The 13,342-nt window shown below is 38.0% G+C and overlaps 1 protein-coding gene across 6 annotated transcripts in view; it reads right to left on the bottom strand.

Annotated features, from left to right (window-relative positions):
- Nucleotides 1-383: 383 nt before the first annotated feature.
- The window catches only part of SATB1 (SATB homeobox 1), a 98,762-nt gene continuing 85,803 nt past the window's right edge, over nt 384-13,342 (bottom strand). For 4 of the 6 annotated variants that reach the window (XM_036030600.1, XM_036030601.1, XM_028518060.2 and 1 more), the window contains 2 exons: nt 6,504-6,707; nt 384-4,143 (listed from right to left, as the gene is read on the bottom strand). In XM_036030600.1, the coding sequence (XP_035886493.1) occupies nt 3,643-4,143; nt 6,504-6,707 (705 nt within the window). In that variant the 3' untranslated portion in view covers nt 384-3,642. The remainder of the gene's footprint in view (nt 4,144-6,503; nt 6,708-13,342) is intronic. The other 2 variants (XM_028518061.2, XM_036030602.1) reach the window with 2 other exon arrangements.

Genomic DNA, 13,342 nt, shown 5'->3' with positions numbered 1-13,342 from the left:
AAGTAGTATTTACATTGAAAGGATTGCCTCAGAAGAAACACCGAATTCATAATATACCCCCTTAAAAAGTCAAAAATATTTATTTATAAGGTAAATTATAGCATCAATATCTTCTCATATTTTAGATATAATATTTTTGGAACTTCCACACTACCATGCAAATTTCTAGCTTGTTTTAACACAATAGTCCTATTTCTGTAGGCTATTTAATAGGGTATATACATTTTAATTGCTCTTTTCTGAAAATATTACCAGGCAGTTCAAAATACCTCATTTATTGGTATCATTGTGACAATCAAGGACCTTAATATCAGCTGATCACAATAGGGAATAGGGCAGAATTTAATAATGGAATGTATGGGATTGTCATTTTGTACTCGATCTTGAACCATGTGAAAATGTTTTCTACTCAAGCTATATATTTTAGATAAGCACAGATATAGATATCACTAATTGGAAAAAACACTTTGTTTAAGCTCATTAGGACTAAATGTTAATCTATACACATTTTATACATAATATGTACAGACTTTGTAACCAAGTGCCACACAACTAGGGCACACATACATTAGTTACCTTGGTTTTCAAAGGTTGTGTGTCAACTCTGCATATTTTGTGCCAAGGAGATACTATCAACATTATTTTTTGCATAATGTGCAAGTATTATATGGCCACAGAGTGTAATACAAATTAGTGGCAAAGTGCTGAGGGAAGGAATCCATGACAGATTCAGATGTACAAGGTTGAATATTACCCGTAAACTACCTGACTCTGCTAAGGTCTTAACAGCGCGAAGCGCTCTATCATGCCCCGCTTTTAAAAAGTCTCTGATAAACTTGGACACAATGAAACTTGTTCAAGGAAACTGCCATAGCCACCTGGCAACAAGAGAACTGGTATGCTCAATAATGACATGGGAGGGGCAATGTGGAAGGTCACCCAGATCTTTCAGAAAATGTGCCATCTTTCCTGAAAACAATTTTATTCACTCTGTCATCACCTTGAGTGTTTACCAACATGTGCTTTTTTTTTTGGTTTAATATACCATATTAGCAAAATTACAGTGCTTAAGTTAAAGGACCTAAGTAAGAATTTGTTAATGTTGTTGATTTCTTACACACACTCACTAATTCACTAAGAATGTTATTTTAAAAGTTAGATTATTGGGAATGGGAAAATCTTATTTTGCAACCCATCCTTTCCTTCCATTAAAATATTAAATTTTGTACCTCTGACACCTTACGTGAAGTGTGGGGCTGGTTAAAAAAATAGTTTCTCTGCTCTAGGTTTTTCCTTAAATTCAAGAGAAAAGAAAGGAAGATAGTTTTTTTAAAAACTTCATGGCATACTAATTTCCATTTGTTTTTAATACATGAAATCTAACTTCTATTTTAATTCAAGCTCCTTTTGCTCAAATGCTTTTCTGAAGTCCAGTGAGCAAGAATGTTTAAAAGTTTTCTCACTTAAGAATTAAAAACTTTTCAGTCAATTTTAAGTTTGCAGCAAACCAGCTGCTTTCATAGTAGTTCAACCGCACTTCAAGAGTAAACAGTGCTTTTTAAAACTGAACTGGGAGTTTTCAATGATACCATCTCAGCTTCCTGCATAAAAGTTCAGCACTAAAGCAGCCCAGTTGCCTACCCACGAGCTTATCAGGGCCTAGGGTGATGGCAGGAGAAGAATGGGCCATTTCAGAACCAGGTTTTAAGGAACCCAGGCACACCTATCAACTAACATCTAGGAACCCTTTCAAAACAGGAAGCAAAATATAAAGTATTTATAAAAAAAAAATCAAGAACTGCAACCCTGGCCTCAATCCTATGACCATTAGCACACCTAATTTTCTATCTTGAAGACTGTGTTTAAATTCCAGGTGTGTTATTCTTGTTTTCTTCATGTGGTTCTTATAGTTATGACATACACACCCAAATGAACTGAGTTAACTTATACTCCATTTATAACTTTAAAAAAATACACTGCTTATTAAGGAGTTTTTATACAGAAGGTCCATTTTTCCATGCTTATTTTACGTTACTATTAGTGGCCTTTAAAAATATCTGTGCATTAACTTTAAAAGCATTGCCATAACTGAAGTATTGTGAAGTAAATGCAGACGAATCCATCCTGAGTACATGACTGCCAGGGACTGGATTTCTGTTTTTTTCTTGGCAAGTCTTTAGACCATCCTATCTGTTCATTAAGCAAAATGTTAACCTAAAACAGGTTATCATCTTCATTAGCTATACTTTAAAAATGAGCATGTTTGTGATTTGCATTTACAGTGTTTTGAGTGACTTTTCAATTGCTCTTTTTAAAATCAGTGGAGTATCAGGAAGGTAAGAACATGCATCTAACTGGGAGGGCCGTCTCTGACTCTGCAAGGTTACTTCACATAAGCAGACAAACCCTACCATGTCATACCATACAAACAATTTTAATTGTGTAGTTACAGTCAATAACCACTCCTAATCAGAACATTTCTGCATAAAGAAAATTGTGGTACACTTATAAAAACAGCCAGCTGTAACAAAATAGCTGGTGTTTTCATAGCCATAAACTCATAAAAAAGAAATACACCTTTATACAGAAATTTTATACAGATGTAGCTTTCAAATTGATTGTAAACCAAAGGAAGACACATTGCAAACATCGATTATTTTCACATTAATTGCATAATTTTCTAAGGTGATCTATTAGTTTTATTTACCTAAGCTTATTTGCATGATAGTAAAAATTGCATACAACAATAAGAGTGAAGCTTATAGTATGAATTGCTTGGATAACATAGAGCACTTTTTATAGGCAACTGTGTAAAGCACATTTTCTCTATTTAAAACTTTTAAGACACTTTGTTTTACTGCCCATCAAAATACATTTATAAATAGAAAAGAATCAGTATGGTAACAAGAGAAGCAATATTACATTTAACGGAAACTTCCAAAAAATTAATTACAACATGATGCTGCAGGATCTACAAATAAATAATGAGGACTAAATTGTGTTTCACATTTTTTCATTTTTTTAAAAAAATCATGTAACAATGAGAATGAAAAAAATTACAGTGAACTTTTATTTCCAAAATAAAAACAAATTTGAATTACGGCAGTGCCATATAATACAAGGCATTTGTTGGCATATGTCATCTTTAAACTGCATTCCACAGTCTATAGTTCTTTTGTAACATACAATAGAGTAACAAACTCTTTTTTTTTTCTTTTTAAAATAAGGGGCGAGTTTCCAAAGATCAGTGTGGAGTGTTACAGAAATAATTAAAGGAAGGAAATGATAATCACAGAAGTTATAATGCTTGTTTGAGGCTCCAGAATAATTATTATTTAAAAAAATCACTGGTATCATGCTAACGGGGTACACACCATGGTGCGTCCCGTGAACACAAATTTGAACTTTTAATACCAAACAATCCTCAATGCTTCACCGGGGGCTGCCAAGCAGTTTGTAAAACAGAGTAAAACGTTTAGTGCAGTCTGTATTATCCTTTCTCCACTTTTCCTGTTTGTGCAACTTTCTGAAGATTCGTTGGCCAAACCATGAACAACATAGGCTTTCTGAGCAAATACAGGTGGATTTTCATTTGTTGGTAAATACCAGTGGCACTGTTGAATGAAAATAATACTTTTTCTCTCAGTCTTTCAAGTCAGCGTTAACGTCTGTGTTCCCTTCCACTGCTAGCTCGTCTTCTAGTTTCACCGAGAAAAGGGTGTTAGCGTTTTTATCTTGGACACTCTCTTCTAAATCCTTAAGCAACTCCTCTTCTTTGTACTCAGCCACATCCACCTCTAAGCCGGAGTTGTCCTTCAGTTTGCCGTGGTGCTTGAGATAATACCGCTGGTTCTGAAAGAACTTGATGATGGTGTACTTGGGAAGGTCCAGCTGGGCGGACAGAGTCTGGATGGCCTCTTCGTCCGGGTACAGGCCTACGTCTTGGATGAAACTCTGGAGGATTCCCAGGGCCTCCACGGAAATCTTTGTTCGAGGCCGGGTCTTCTGGCGGCTGTCATCCTCGGCCTCGGCTGGCGCGGCCACGGTGGGCTGCCGCGGGGGGAGCCGGGGGCCAGCCGGCTGCTGTGCCTGGGGCTGCGGGGGCGGCGGGGCCGGCTGCTGCGCCTGGGGCTGGGGCTGCTGCTGGAAAGGAACAGGCAGACAGTCAGAGCTCCGTGTTCTCCCAGGTGTGCACGCAGCTGGCTACAATGACCAAGCATGTGCTTAGGGATCCCATGGCTGGCTAGCTAATCTGATGGAGACAAAAGACTTGGGCCCAAAAAGCAGGCCAGCTACATGGCCCATAGCATTAAGGGGGAAAAAAAACCCCTCAAAATGATGAGAACTGAGAAGGAAGGAAGGAATCTGGTCGGGGGAGGGGGTGGTCTACTAACTAGGCTTCCATCTCAGGAGGTCAGGGGAGGCTCCTTAACCTGGATTTTCATACCAGCTCACTGAAGTGAAAACTCAGCGCTCTGAAAATGGGAGCCATGAACTTCACCAGACTACCCATCAAACATGAATATAGCCAAGGAAATTAGGATGTAAATGAGTAACACATTTTTGAAAGGAAGATGGAGAAGGATTTCAAAGGCATTTTAGAAAAGCGAGGTACAGAACCATGAAAGAAATGTGTTGTGCCCCATGTCATAGGGTGGATGAATCGTGAAGCAAAAATAGAAAGTTTTCTTTAAATTACGAATAATATAGATAATCCTCTGCTCTTCTTCAGCAGTATCTCTTATGAGTCCAAAGGAATTGTGAGATTCTCACGTTTGTGAATTCACCACTAGACAGTTCTGCTTTAATACACAATGTCTTACCAAATTGCACTAAGCTGACAGTGCAAGTTTTTTCATACCGAAAAATAAAGGTTCAATCCACCACACAATGGCTGGCGAATTGTTTTGTCTACAGTAAACTCGGATGTGATTAGGATTTAAATTTAGTGTACACAGATACTGCTTCATAATTAGTACCCATACATGTGCTGTAATTTCCATATACAATTACACAGAACAAATGTGTGACACACGCATGTACCTGTACTCTCTACCCGTAACTCTTATCAGCAAAGCAAAGCATCCTGAGTACTCAACAAAATATCAGAACATTTATACTGTGCCTTTTATATACTGTGCATTACCTTTTATCCCCCTAAGAAGCAATTTTATTAAAAATGATTTACATTTTCAAACAAGTCCTATTTTTACTACGTAATGTATATCTTTCTCTTTTTTGTTTTTGCTAAACAGTAAGTTTATCAGGCTTTCACAATGATTTTAGTGCTTGATATCCTAAGGGATTCTCTTTTTCAATTTATCTTTAATACACACTCAAAGATTTTTTTTCCTAGTGGATGGATAACCCTATTATAGTTTTTAGCTATATATGTGTGTTTTTTTTTTCACAGCAATACCCAGAAATAATGAAGGTGATTCACCAAAGGTAGTAGGATTTTAGGGCTCTGGAAGGCAATGGCATTTTCCCTTAAAGGGGAAAGCTAATAAATTATAAAGCTCAAGTTCAATTTCAACACACTTCCTAAGCAATCAAGGCCATAAGAGTACCAATAACTACTTGATCCCAGGGCTTTCGTATCTAAATGCATAGGGGAGTCTCCTCAGTGGATGATTGGAGACAAGTCCCATGACGGGACAGGCTACGTACAAAGGCTGATTCTGTTGGCACAGTGGTCTCTGCCCACTACCATGTTTAGTGCATCCTTTCAAAGTCTGAATATCTTCACCAAGAGAGCAGGCCTTTAAGCCACGGTGTCCCCTTCTCTGTGTCCATTTCTTGCTGGCAAAGGTAACTGGTGCCCGCTCACCTGAGGAGCAGCACCAAGCCGTGGTACGGGGGGCAGCAGGCCTGGTAAGAAAAGGCCTCCGGACTTTCCTTTCCCAAGGGTGGTGGGAGAGGGGTTCCAAAGGAGAGACGGGCGGACGTGACTCACCTCTAACCTGTGTTCCATGAGGGCGTAGGGAGGTAACCATAAGGGGCAGGAAGGGCCAAGGAGTCGGAATGAAGTCTGCAGTTAAGTTTCCCTCCCCTCCTCCTTTTGGACAGAAACCAAGGTATGAAATTGTAATTCTACGAAATTCCTCTACAGAAAACAGCGGTAATTCCTTTCCTCGGGGGCAGTGTAGGTATTCATTTCAAAAAGAAAAGGTGGTGTGTTTAAATTCCGATTTTTTAAAAATGTAAGCTCTTATACACAACACAACCCGATTCTAACAAAGACATGCTTGCCGAACAAGAAGTGTAAGAAGGGGTTCTTGCCACTTTGGGGGTGGGGAGATGAGGGGAGAGGAACACAAAACACATGTTGGAGAAAGTGTTAATTTTCCTTTCATCCCCCTGAGCAAGACGGCAGTGTACTGCTATCTCTTGCTAAAAAGCCCGTGTTTAGACTGCTGGGAAGAAGAGAAACGCTAATATCCCTGCTAAGTTTAAAGCTCTGTTTACTTAGTGCTATATTGAATTGGCCAAGGTAAACGAACCTGAATCTGTTCTGCTGGAACATGGATGATGTGGGGTGGCCTGTCGCCATGGTGATGCACCGCGTTGCTCTCCTGTTCATATATGGCATCGCGTTCTGGCTGAGGAAGACTGAGGAATCTTCGGATCATGGAGAGGTTCTCCCACAGGGTCCTGTTTTCTGGAGAGGGATCTTCTTTCCAACGTAACAGCTCACACAACCACCCCTTAGAGACAAGGGAATGATAGGTCAGTTCATGCCTATGGGGTGGGCAGGGCGAGGGCTGACAATTTCCATTAAGAGCTTAAAAAGGAAAGACCCTGTGAAGCTAACTTTTTTTCATAAGCTTAAAACACTGCAATCTGCTTTAACATTTTTTTTTAAACCTGTTAAGAGAATAGTTGTGGCCGTTGAGGAGGCAGGCTCTGTTTCCAATAAATGTTCAGACTTGCATCTTTAAGGAGGGTAATGTTTTTCAGACTCCAAGGGCAAGACACATTTACCACGGACTCTGTGATGTGTGAAACAGGAGAAAAGCAAAGTTGAATGTGCTTCAGTCCTGCCCACTTTCCTGTCTGATGCATGGCCACCTGAGGTCCTGAAGGTATTTAAGAAGAGACAGGACAGCTTTTTAAAATAATTTTTCTAAAAGGACTTCTAAAGTTCACAATTTCTGTATCAGAAAGGAAACTGTGTAAATATTTGTGTGCGTGTATGAGTGTCACAGTATGAAAGAGAGAGAAGGGACATGTGCAACCGTGTGAGCAAGAACTTTGTCCAAAATACAGCATGGTGATTAGACTGGGCATAAGAAGAATTCTCAAGACACCTCGGAGTCTGTTTTCCTGCCTACTGCAGTATACACTATGATTTGTCAAGCAATACGTTTATCAGGTTTCCTGAATAAAGAATGAAATGCCCAATGAATGCTAAAATCTGAACCTTACTGATACCTCTTACAGTTGAACTGTTGATCCTCAGACCATCTCTCAAACACTGAGTGGTCTAATAGAGTACATTGTCTAGAATTTTCTAATCACCGTCTCCAACTTTCTTCCATTTTGGCTGCCATGATGGACACTAAGGAATGGAGTGGAGAGGAAGGGGGAGCACCCTATCCAGACCCTCTTCATCAGCCAAGGCCACTGCCCCCAGCTGCTGTGCTGCCTGCTAAGAGCCTATAGCCATGCTCTTCTCTGGAGAGCTGCCTTGGGGCCATCTCACCCAGAGATACCCGGACAGTTGTTATTCCACATCCTCCCTGGCCCCCTCACCTGGGTGGCCATGGCTGGCTGACCCAGTGGTACAAAGTCTCTGCCCCTAGCCCCAAAGTGACAACTCATCTACCCTCCGATTTACTTTCTAGAGATGGCCCTATCTCCACCATCAATACAGACTTTACCTGAGACCACACTCTTACTGGACCCTATCCTCCTCGCTCCTTCCAGGTCCCTCACCAAATCAAGGACACCTGATTCCCCATCCCAGGCGCTGCTTTAGGGGACTCAGCCTAAGACAAAGGGGCTTCTTGAAAATTTCAACTAAATTATGTGGATGTGAATGGATAAAGTACAGTTTCCTTATTACCTGATTTTTAGAACTAGCCAAGGAGAGGGTTTTTGTTTTTGTTTTTTTAATGATACTTTTGGAGTGAGAATGGAATGACTTTCTTCTCTCTTCTCAAACTGAACCACTAGAGAGAAAATTCTCTAACTGCAATATACAGTGGGAAGAAGCAAGGTCCATCTTCCCCAAAATGGCCTACTTGAGAGATTTGAGAGAGAGAGAGAACTGATACCTTACCTTCCCAAGGCCCATCTACTAACAAGCCAAGAGTGACCGCTGCCAAACCTCATGACACCCACCAATTCTCAGAGGGCTTTGACTCCCTACTCAACAGGTCTTCTAGTTAAAGGAATACGTGCATGGGGATGGTCATGAAATCACGCACTCCTTCAATGCCACTGAATGCATAATTCAAGGCTACAAAAGCAGGCAGTAAACTGAAGATTTGCCTAAAAGAATAATAGCTAAATAAAAAGGAAGAACGGTGACTACAGTGTCATTGAACATGCTTCTCTTCTAGCCATGGCGATTCCGTATTTATTTCCAGAATAATACAATGATATGTTATATGTCAACTCTATTTATGTGAATGCAATATTAACTATGAAACTGTATTTGAAATATTTGAGACCCACCTGCATGGGGTGCCTAACTGTGGTTATTTAGCTCTTACTGGTAAATACTTGCTATCTAACAAGCCACGAAAATATTTCCCATTTTCCTACATCTAAGTTATTTATTTCGCTCTAAGCGGTGATGCTGTGAAGGTTTAAGGTACACCCTCCTGTAGGCTTGAACACTAACTGTGTCACGGTCCCCCCTCGTCTGCAGCCTTCGGCTATGACCACCGGCAGGCCCCCTGCCTAAATGCAGCATGCACTACAACTTTATTTATCTTTCAAGAGATGTTAGAAGGTTCAAACAGAGAAGTTTTTTTTTTTTTTTCACTTAGCTAGTCTTATATCATTGCAGTTAAGTGCTAAACATTGAGCATCTAAGAAGATTTTTTTAGAAACTAATGCTTGTAACTAAAAATTGCTAAAAGTTAAATTAAGAACAATTCATGTAAGAAAAGCTTCCTTTAGAAACTTTTTAATGCAGAGTTCAGTTAGCACTTGGATATATGTGAAAAAACATGTGGATCACAGATGTTCTTTGGAAAAGAAAATCATTAGTTCTTTTAAAATGGCTAATAATGATAGCTAATTCCTAAACAATCACATTCACGCTGGTTTAACAAATATTTCAGAAAAAGAGCCCTGACTCATTCAACAAATATTTTGCTCATATTGTCCCTTCTGTGTCTCTATACTTATGAGATAGATCCTTATTTTTATTAATTGCCCATGACTAACATAACATTTCCAGTAGTTTGCTATTAACCTCTGCCCTTAAATAATACTTCTAATTCCTTATCTAAAAATAATTTGATGAATTATAAGTTTGAAGCATGTCTCTGCTAGCCTTTCAAGAAACACGATGATTTTAAGAGACTGGAATCAGATGCTTCTTAGAAAAATATTTAACGGTGCAGCTGGGAACTGTTAGTTCTACAAGGATATTCCAAAAAAACAAAAAGGCGGGGGGGAGGGTGGTGTTGCTTTTCTTCATGTGCGTCTCTCTTAAAAAGCAATGGGAAACATATTTTCACACTCTGGTTCTGTCAGCAGAGAAAGAAATTGGCCCATCCCCAATTTTCACCGGCAAAAGTAAGATTAATTTTTCTAATACTATCCAAATAACGGAATATTCTGACTTCCCCAAATCTCATTGATTGAGATTTTATTAATGATGACAGTAATCTAATCTATGTTTTGCCGAAAGTGACTAAAAAAGCCAAACGATTTTTCTAATTCCTCTATACCTTCTTCTAGGTGACTTTTCTGTAAGTGATACTGTTAGAACATACAAATTTGGGAAGAAAATGAACATGTCAGACTATCTGTTAACATTTAACAAATAAAAAATAATGATTCCCCTACACTGTACTGGTTTTTTAATGATAAATTTATAGATTTACTTGGTAGAGGAGACAAGGAATGAAAAATGTGAACATAATTACCTTTTTAAGAGAGGTCTCAAATCTGAAATACCATTAGGATGACAGGCAGGAGTAGGGAACTACTCTCAAAATTAAATTCAGTGACAACTCTTCTGAACAGTAGAAAAGACAGAAGACTAACCACCTTAAAATAATGACCCTGATCCATTCTCAGAAAACTAAAATGGTACAAGGAACAACCTAAACTTTAAATGTAGTAAATTTGCCAAGCAATATTACACTGCATATAAAGAGGGCAAAATATAAACAGTGGCCACATGTAAATAAATTAGTAAAACTTTCAGGATGTTACTACTTTTCAAACTGACAAAGTTTAATTTGACACCTTCTGTTCTAAACCCTTTGTTTCTATTCAAAATCACGCCTTGAGCTGTTGCTATCAATCACGGCGCTCCCCCTATTACTTAAAAAAACTGGCATGGACCCTGAATAAGCTGAAAATGCCATGCAGATGAATTCTGAGATAATATGTTCAAACCTGTTATATACAACACAAATCCTGTAAAGTTATGTATTGTAAACCTACATTTATTGAGAACTAAAAGTCTTAAATCCATCTGCCACAAAGGAAATACCATTGTGTACTTTAGAGTAACCAAGAACCATCTGCAAAGGTCTTGCCACCGTAAGCAAGAAAAGGGTGCAGAAGATGCTAAAGCGAAGACTGCATGAAATAAATAACATTCTTATGAATGCTTTGGGTTAGGGACCTATTAAAGAAATATAAGATCGGAGGAAGGGGGAGAAGAAAAGGAAAAAAATGCAGAATGACTGCCAAACCAATACTGACAAAAAAGCAAAACAAACTCGATGGCAACACAATGGCAATTTATTATGGTCCATGAAACACACGACTGTATGCTCATTTTAAAGGAAAAATTAGCAGTTCTCAACTCAATATTCTAATGACGTGCTTTACTGACAGAATCTTGTTGTACCACATTTAAATAAAAATCCTGGCACCTCCATCTCTCAGCTGCTAATTTCCAACCAAACTCAATCTCTGATTTCCACTCCACTCTTTATAGAACAGTTAATTCAAGTCAATTCACTTCTAACATTTTAACGCATAAGGGGTGCACAGGATTTTAATTTAGTCAGGAAAGGAACCTCATTTCACAAATGAATTTATTGTACCTATACGGTCTCACACATAAAAAGAGCAACCTTTCAGAGCCGGGTCTGTGACAAAGCTAGAGAGCATGTAACACACTTAGTTTTCCAGGGGAAAATAGACTTCTATATTCTCTGAGGAAAAAAGTCATTTAATATAATATACAGATATGTATATATGATCATTATATACATATGCATTTTAAACCCAAGAGCTATAAAGAGAAAGAAAATGACAAATAATTCTTGCTACAACTAAGAAGGAAAAATACATTTTAAAAAATAGAATGGTAATTTGAGTTGTAAAAAGCAAAACATTTTATAGTCTGTATTTATCCCTCCATCTTTTATGTGTTATTTGCATAAGTATTTCGTTCCAATCTCTGGGGCACATAGTATAATAATATATGATATTAAAAGAAATCAATCTAAATAGGGAGGTATTTGATACAAACATTTTAGTGGAAAGCATGAATTACATTTTAGCAAGTAGTACGAACAAGGATTAAGTACATAATCCATTAAATAGTACTTCTAGCACAAAAAATTTCAGTATTATAGACTAAACTACGTTAGGCATTTTGAATGAGTACATGCTGAACAACAACTAACTATAAAGCTAGCAAATTATCATCCAGCAAATAATTTTCTACTTTTAAAAGAATCTGTAAGTGTTACTTATGCTAATGAAGACAGTTTTAATCTGCCCACAAACATGCTAATATAGGGCAATTTTTTTTTTTATTTACAAAGCTGTCGGCACTCAAAGTTAATTTCATATCAGTGTTCTGTAAGCTGGGGAGGGGGGGTAGGTTCTAATTGTCAGAGCCTCTGATTCTTTCACCTTTAGGATGAATGTTTAAAGATGCCACAAAAGACACAAAGTGACTAATGACGTTTTAAGCCACCCCTTTCGAGTTCCAGAAGGGTTCCACTTCCACTCTTTTTATGTTCCACACACCCTGCCTCCAACACAGCATTAAAATACATGACTTCTTCAGGGACCCTGACGCAGACACACGGGCCTAATGGAGGAACAGCCCCACTCCTAGGTCCAAGGCCTGGAGGCTTCACACGCGAACTTGAACCTTTTTTCGAGAACAACTGTAACACTTTGAACAGTGAGAAATAAAACAGTGGCAAAGCAATACTGAAAGCATTTTAAATTATTTACTAGGTTAAAAGGGTGAAATGATACTTTAAATACATCAAATTTCATCGTCTAGGCCATTTTTTGGTGGCAAAGTGGTATTGATCTTTCCAAATGCTTAAAATTAACTATTTTCCAGAAGGTCATTATTTGATTAAAGGCATTAAAGTTGAGGGCAAGAAGCGATGCACTTTTTCTTCTTCCCCATTCAAATCATCATGTAATTTAATAAAATCCATCCCATCATGTCCTGTAATAAAAACGCTTATCTTAAGATATTGTTCTTTACCTAACATATTAACCTTTAAATGTTATGAAGTTCTTTAGAAGAAAAACCTTTGCTAAAGCAGATTATTCTATAATGTAATGAGAGACCAACCCATTAACATTAATAAGATACATGTTCTCCTCCATGGAATTAGTAGGTAATACATTAATCTTTCTCCCCCTTTAATAACCTCTACCCTGCGTATCATGAAGAGAATTTCAGCAGGTCTTGTGAGTAACTTTCTGTACTATGTTAACACTGGTCTTATTAAAGAAAACACGGGAAATAAATTTGAACAGGGACATACCAGTAAATGCATTTTCCATTCTAAAAGCAGCACATTAACATCCACTTTATTCAAAGATGGGTTTAAAAAGAAATATATTTAAAGGGTGTATGTGTGTGACTAAATATTTTTATTTTCAAGGTGTGATTTCTGGTAGCTGCATTTGCTATAAAGGAAAGAAAAAGCCAATCAAGATACTCTTTTAAATTAATACTATTTTAACTCCTAAACTATGTCTGTTTTAAACACGCTCTGGACTTTGCAGTTTATGTAAGGGACTCTATATTTTAGCCAAAAGTCTGTGGGTTTCCATATTGTGCTAATAAAAGGACATAAAATGGCTATCCACACATTTCTCATTTGAGTAAATTTTTTGCCATTTTTGTCTTTAAGAGGTCAAACACATCTAGCTGAGT

Source organism: Phyllostomus discolor, chromosome 7, assembly GCF_004126475.2.
Source record: "Phyllostomus discolor isolate MPI-MPIP mPhyDis1 chromosome 7, mPhyDis1.pri.v3, whole genome shotgun sequence".
Classification (NCBI taxonomy): Eukaryota; Metazoa; Chordata; class Mammalia; order Chiroptera; family Phyllostomidae; genus Phyllostomus; species Phyllostomus discolor.
Note: the sequence above shows the minus strand (reverse complement) of the source record. Positions and strands in the feature narration are given on the sequence as shown.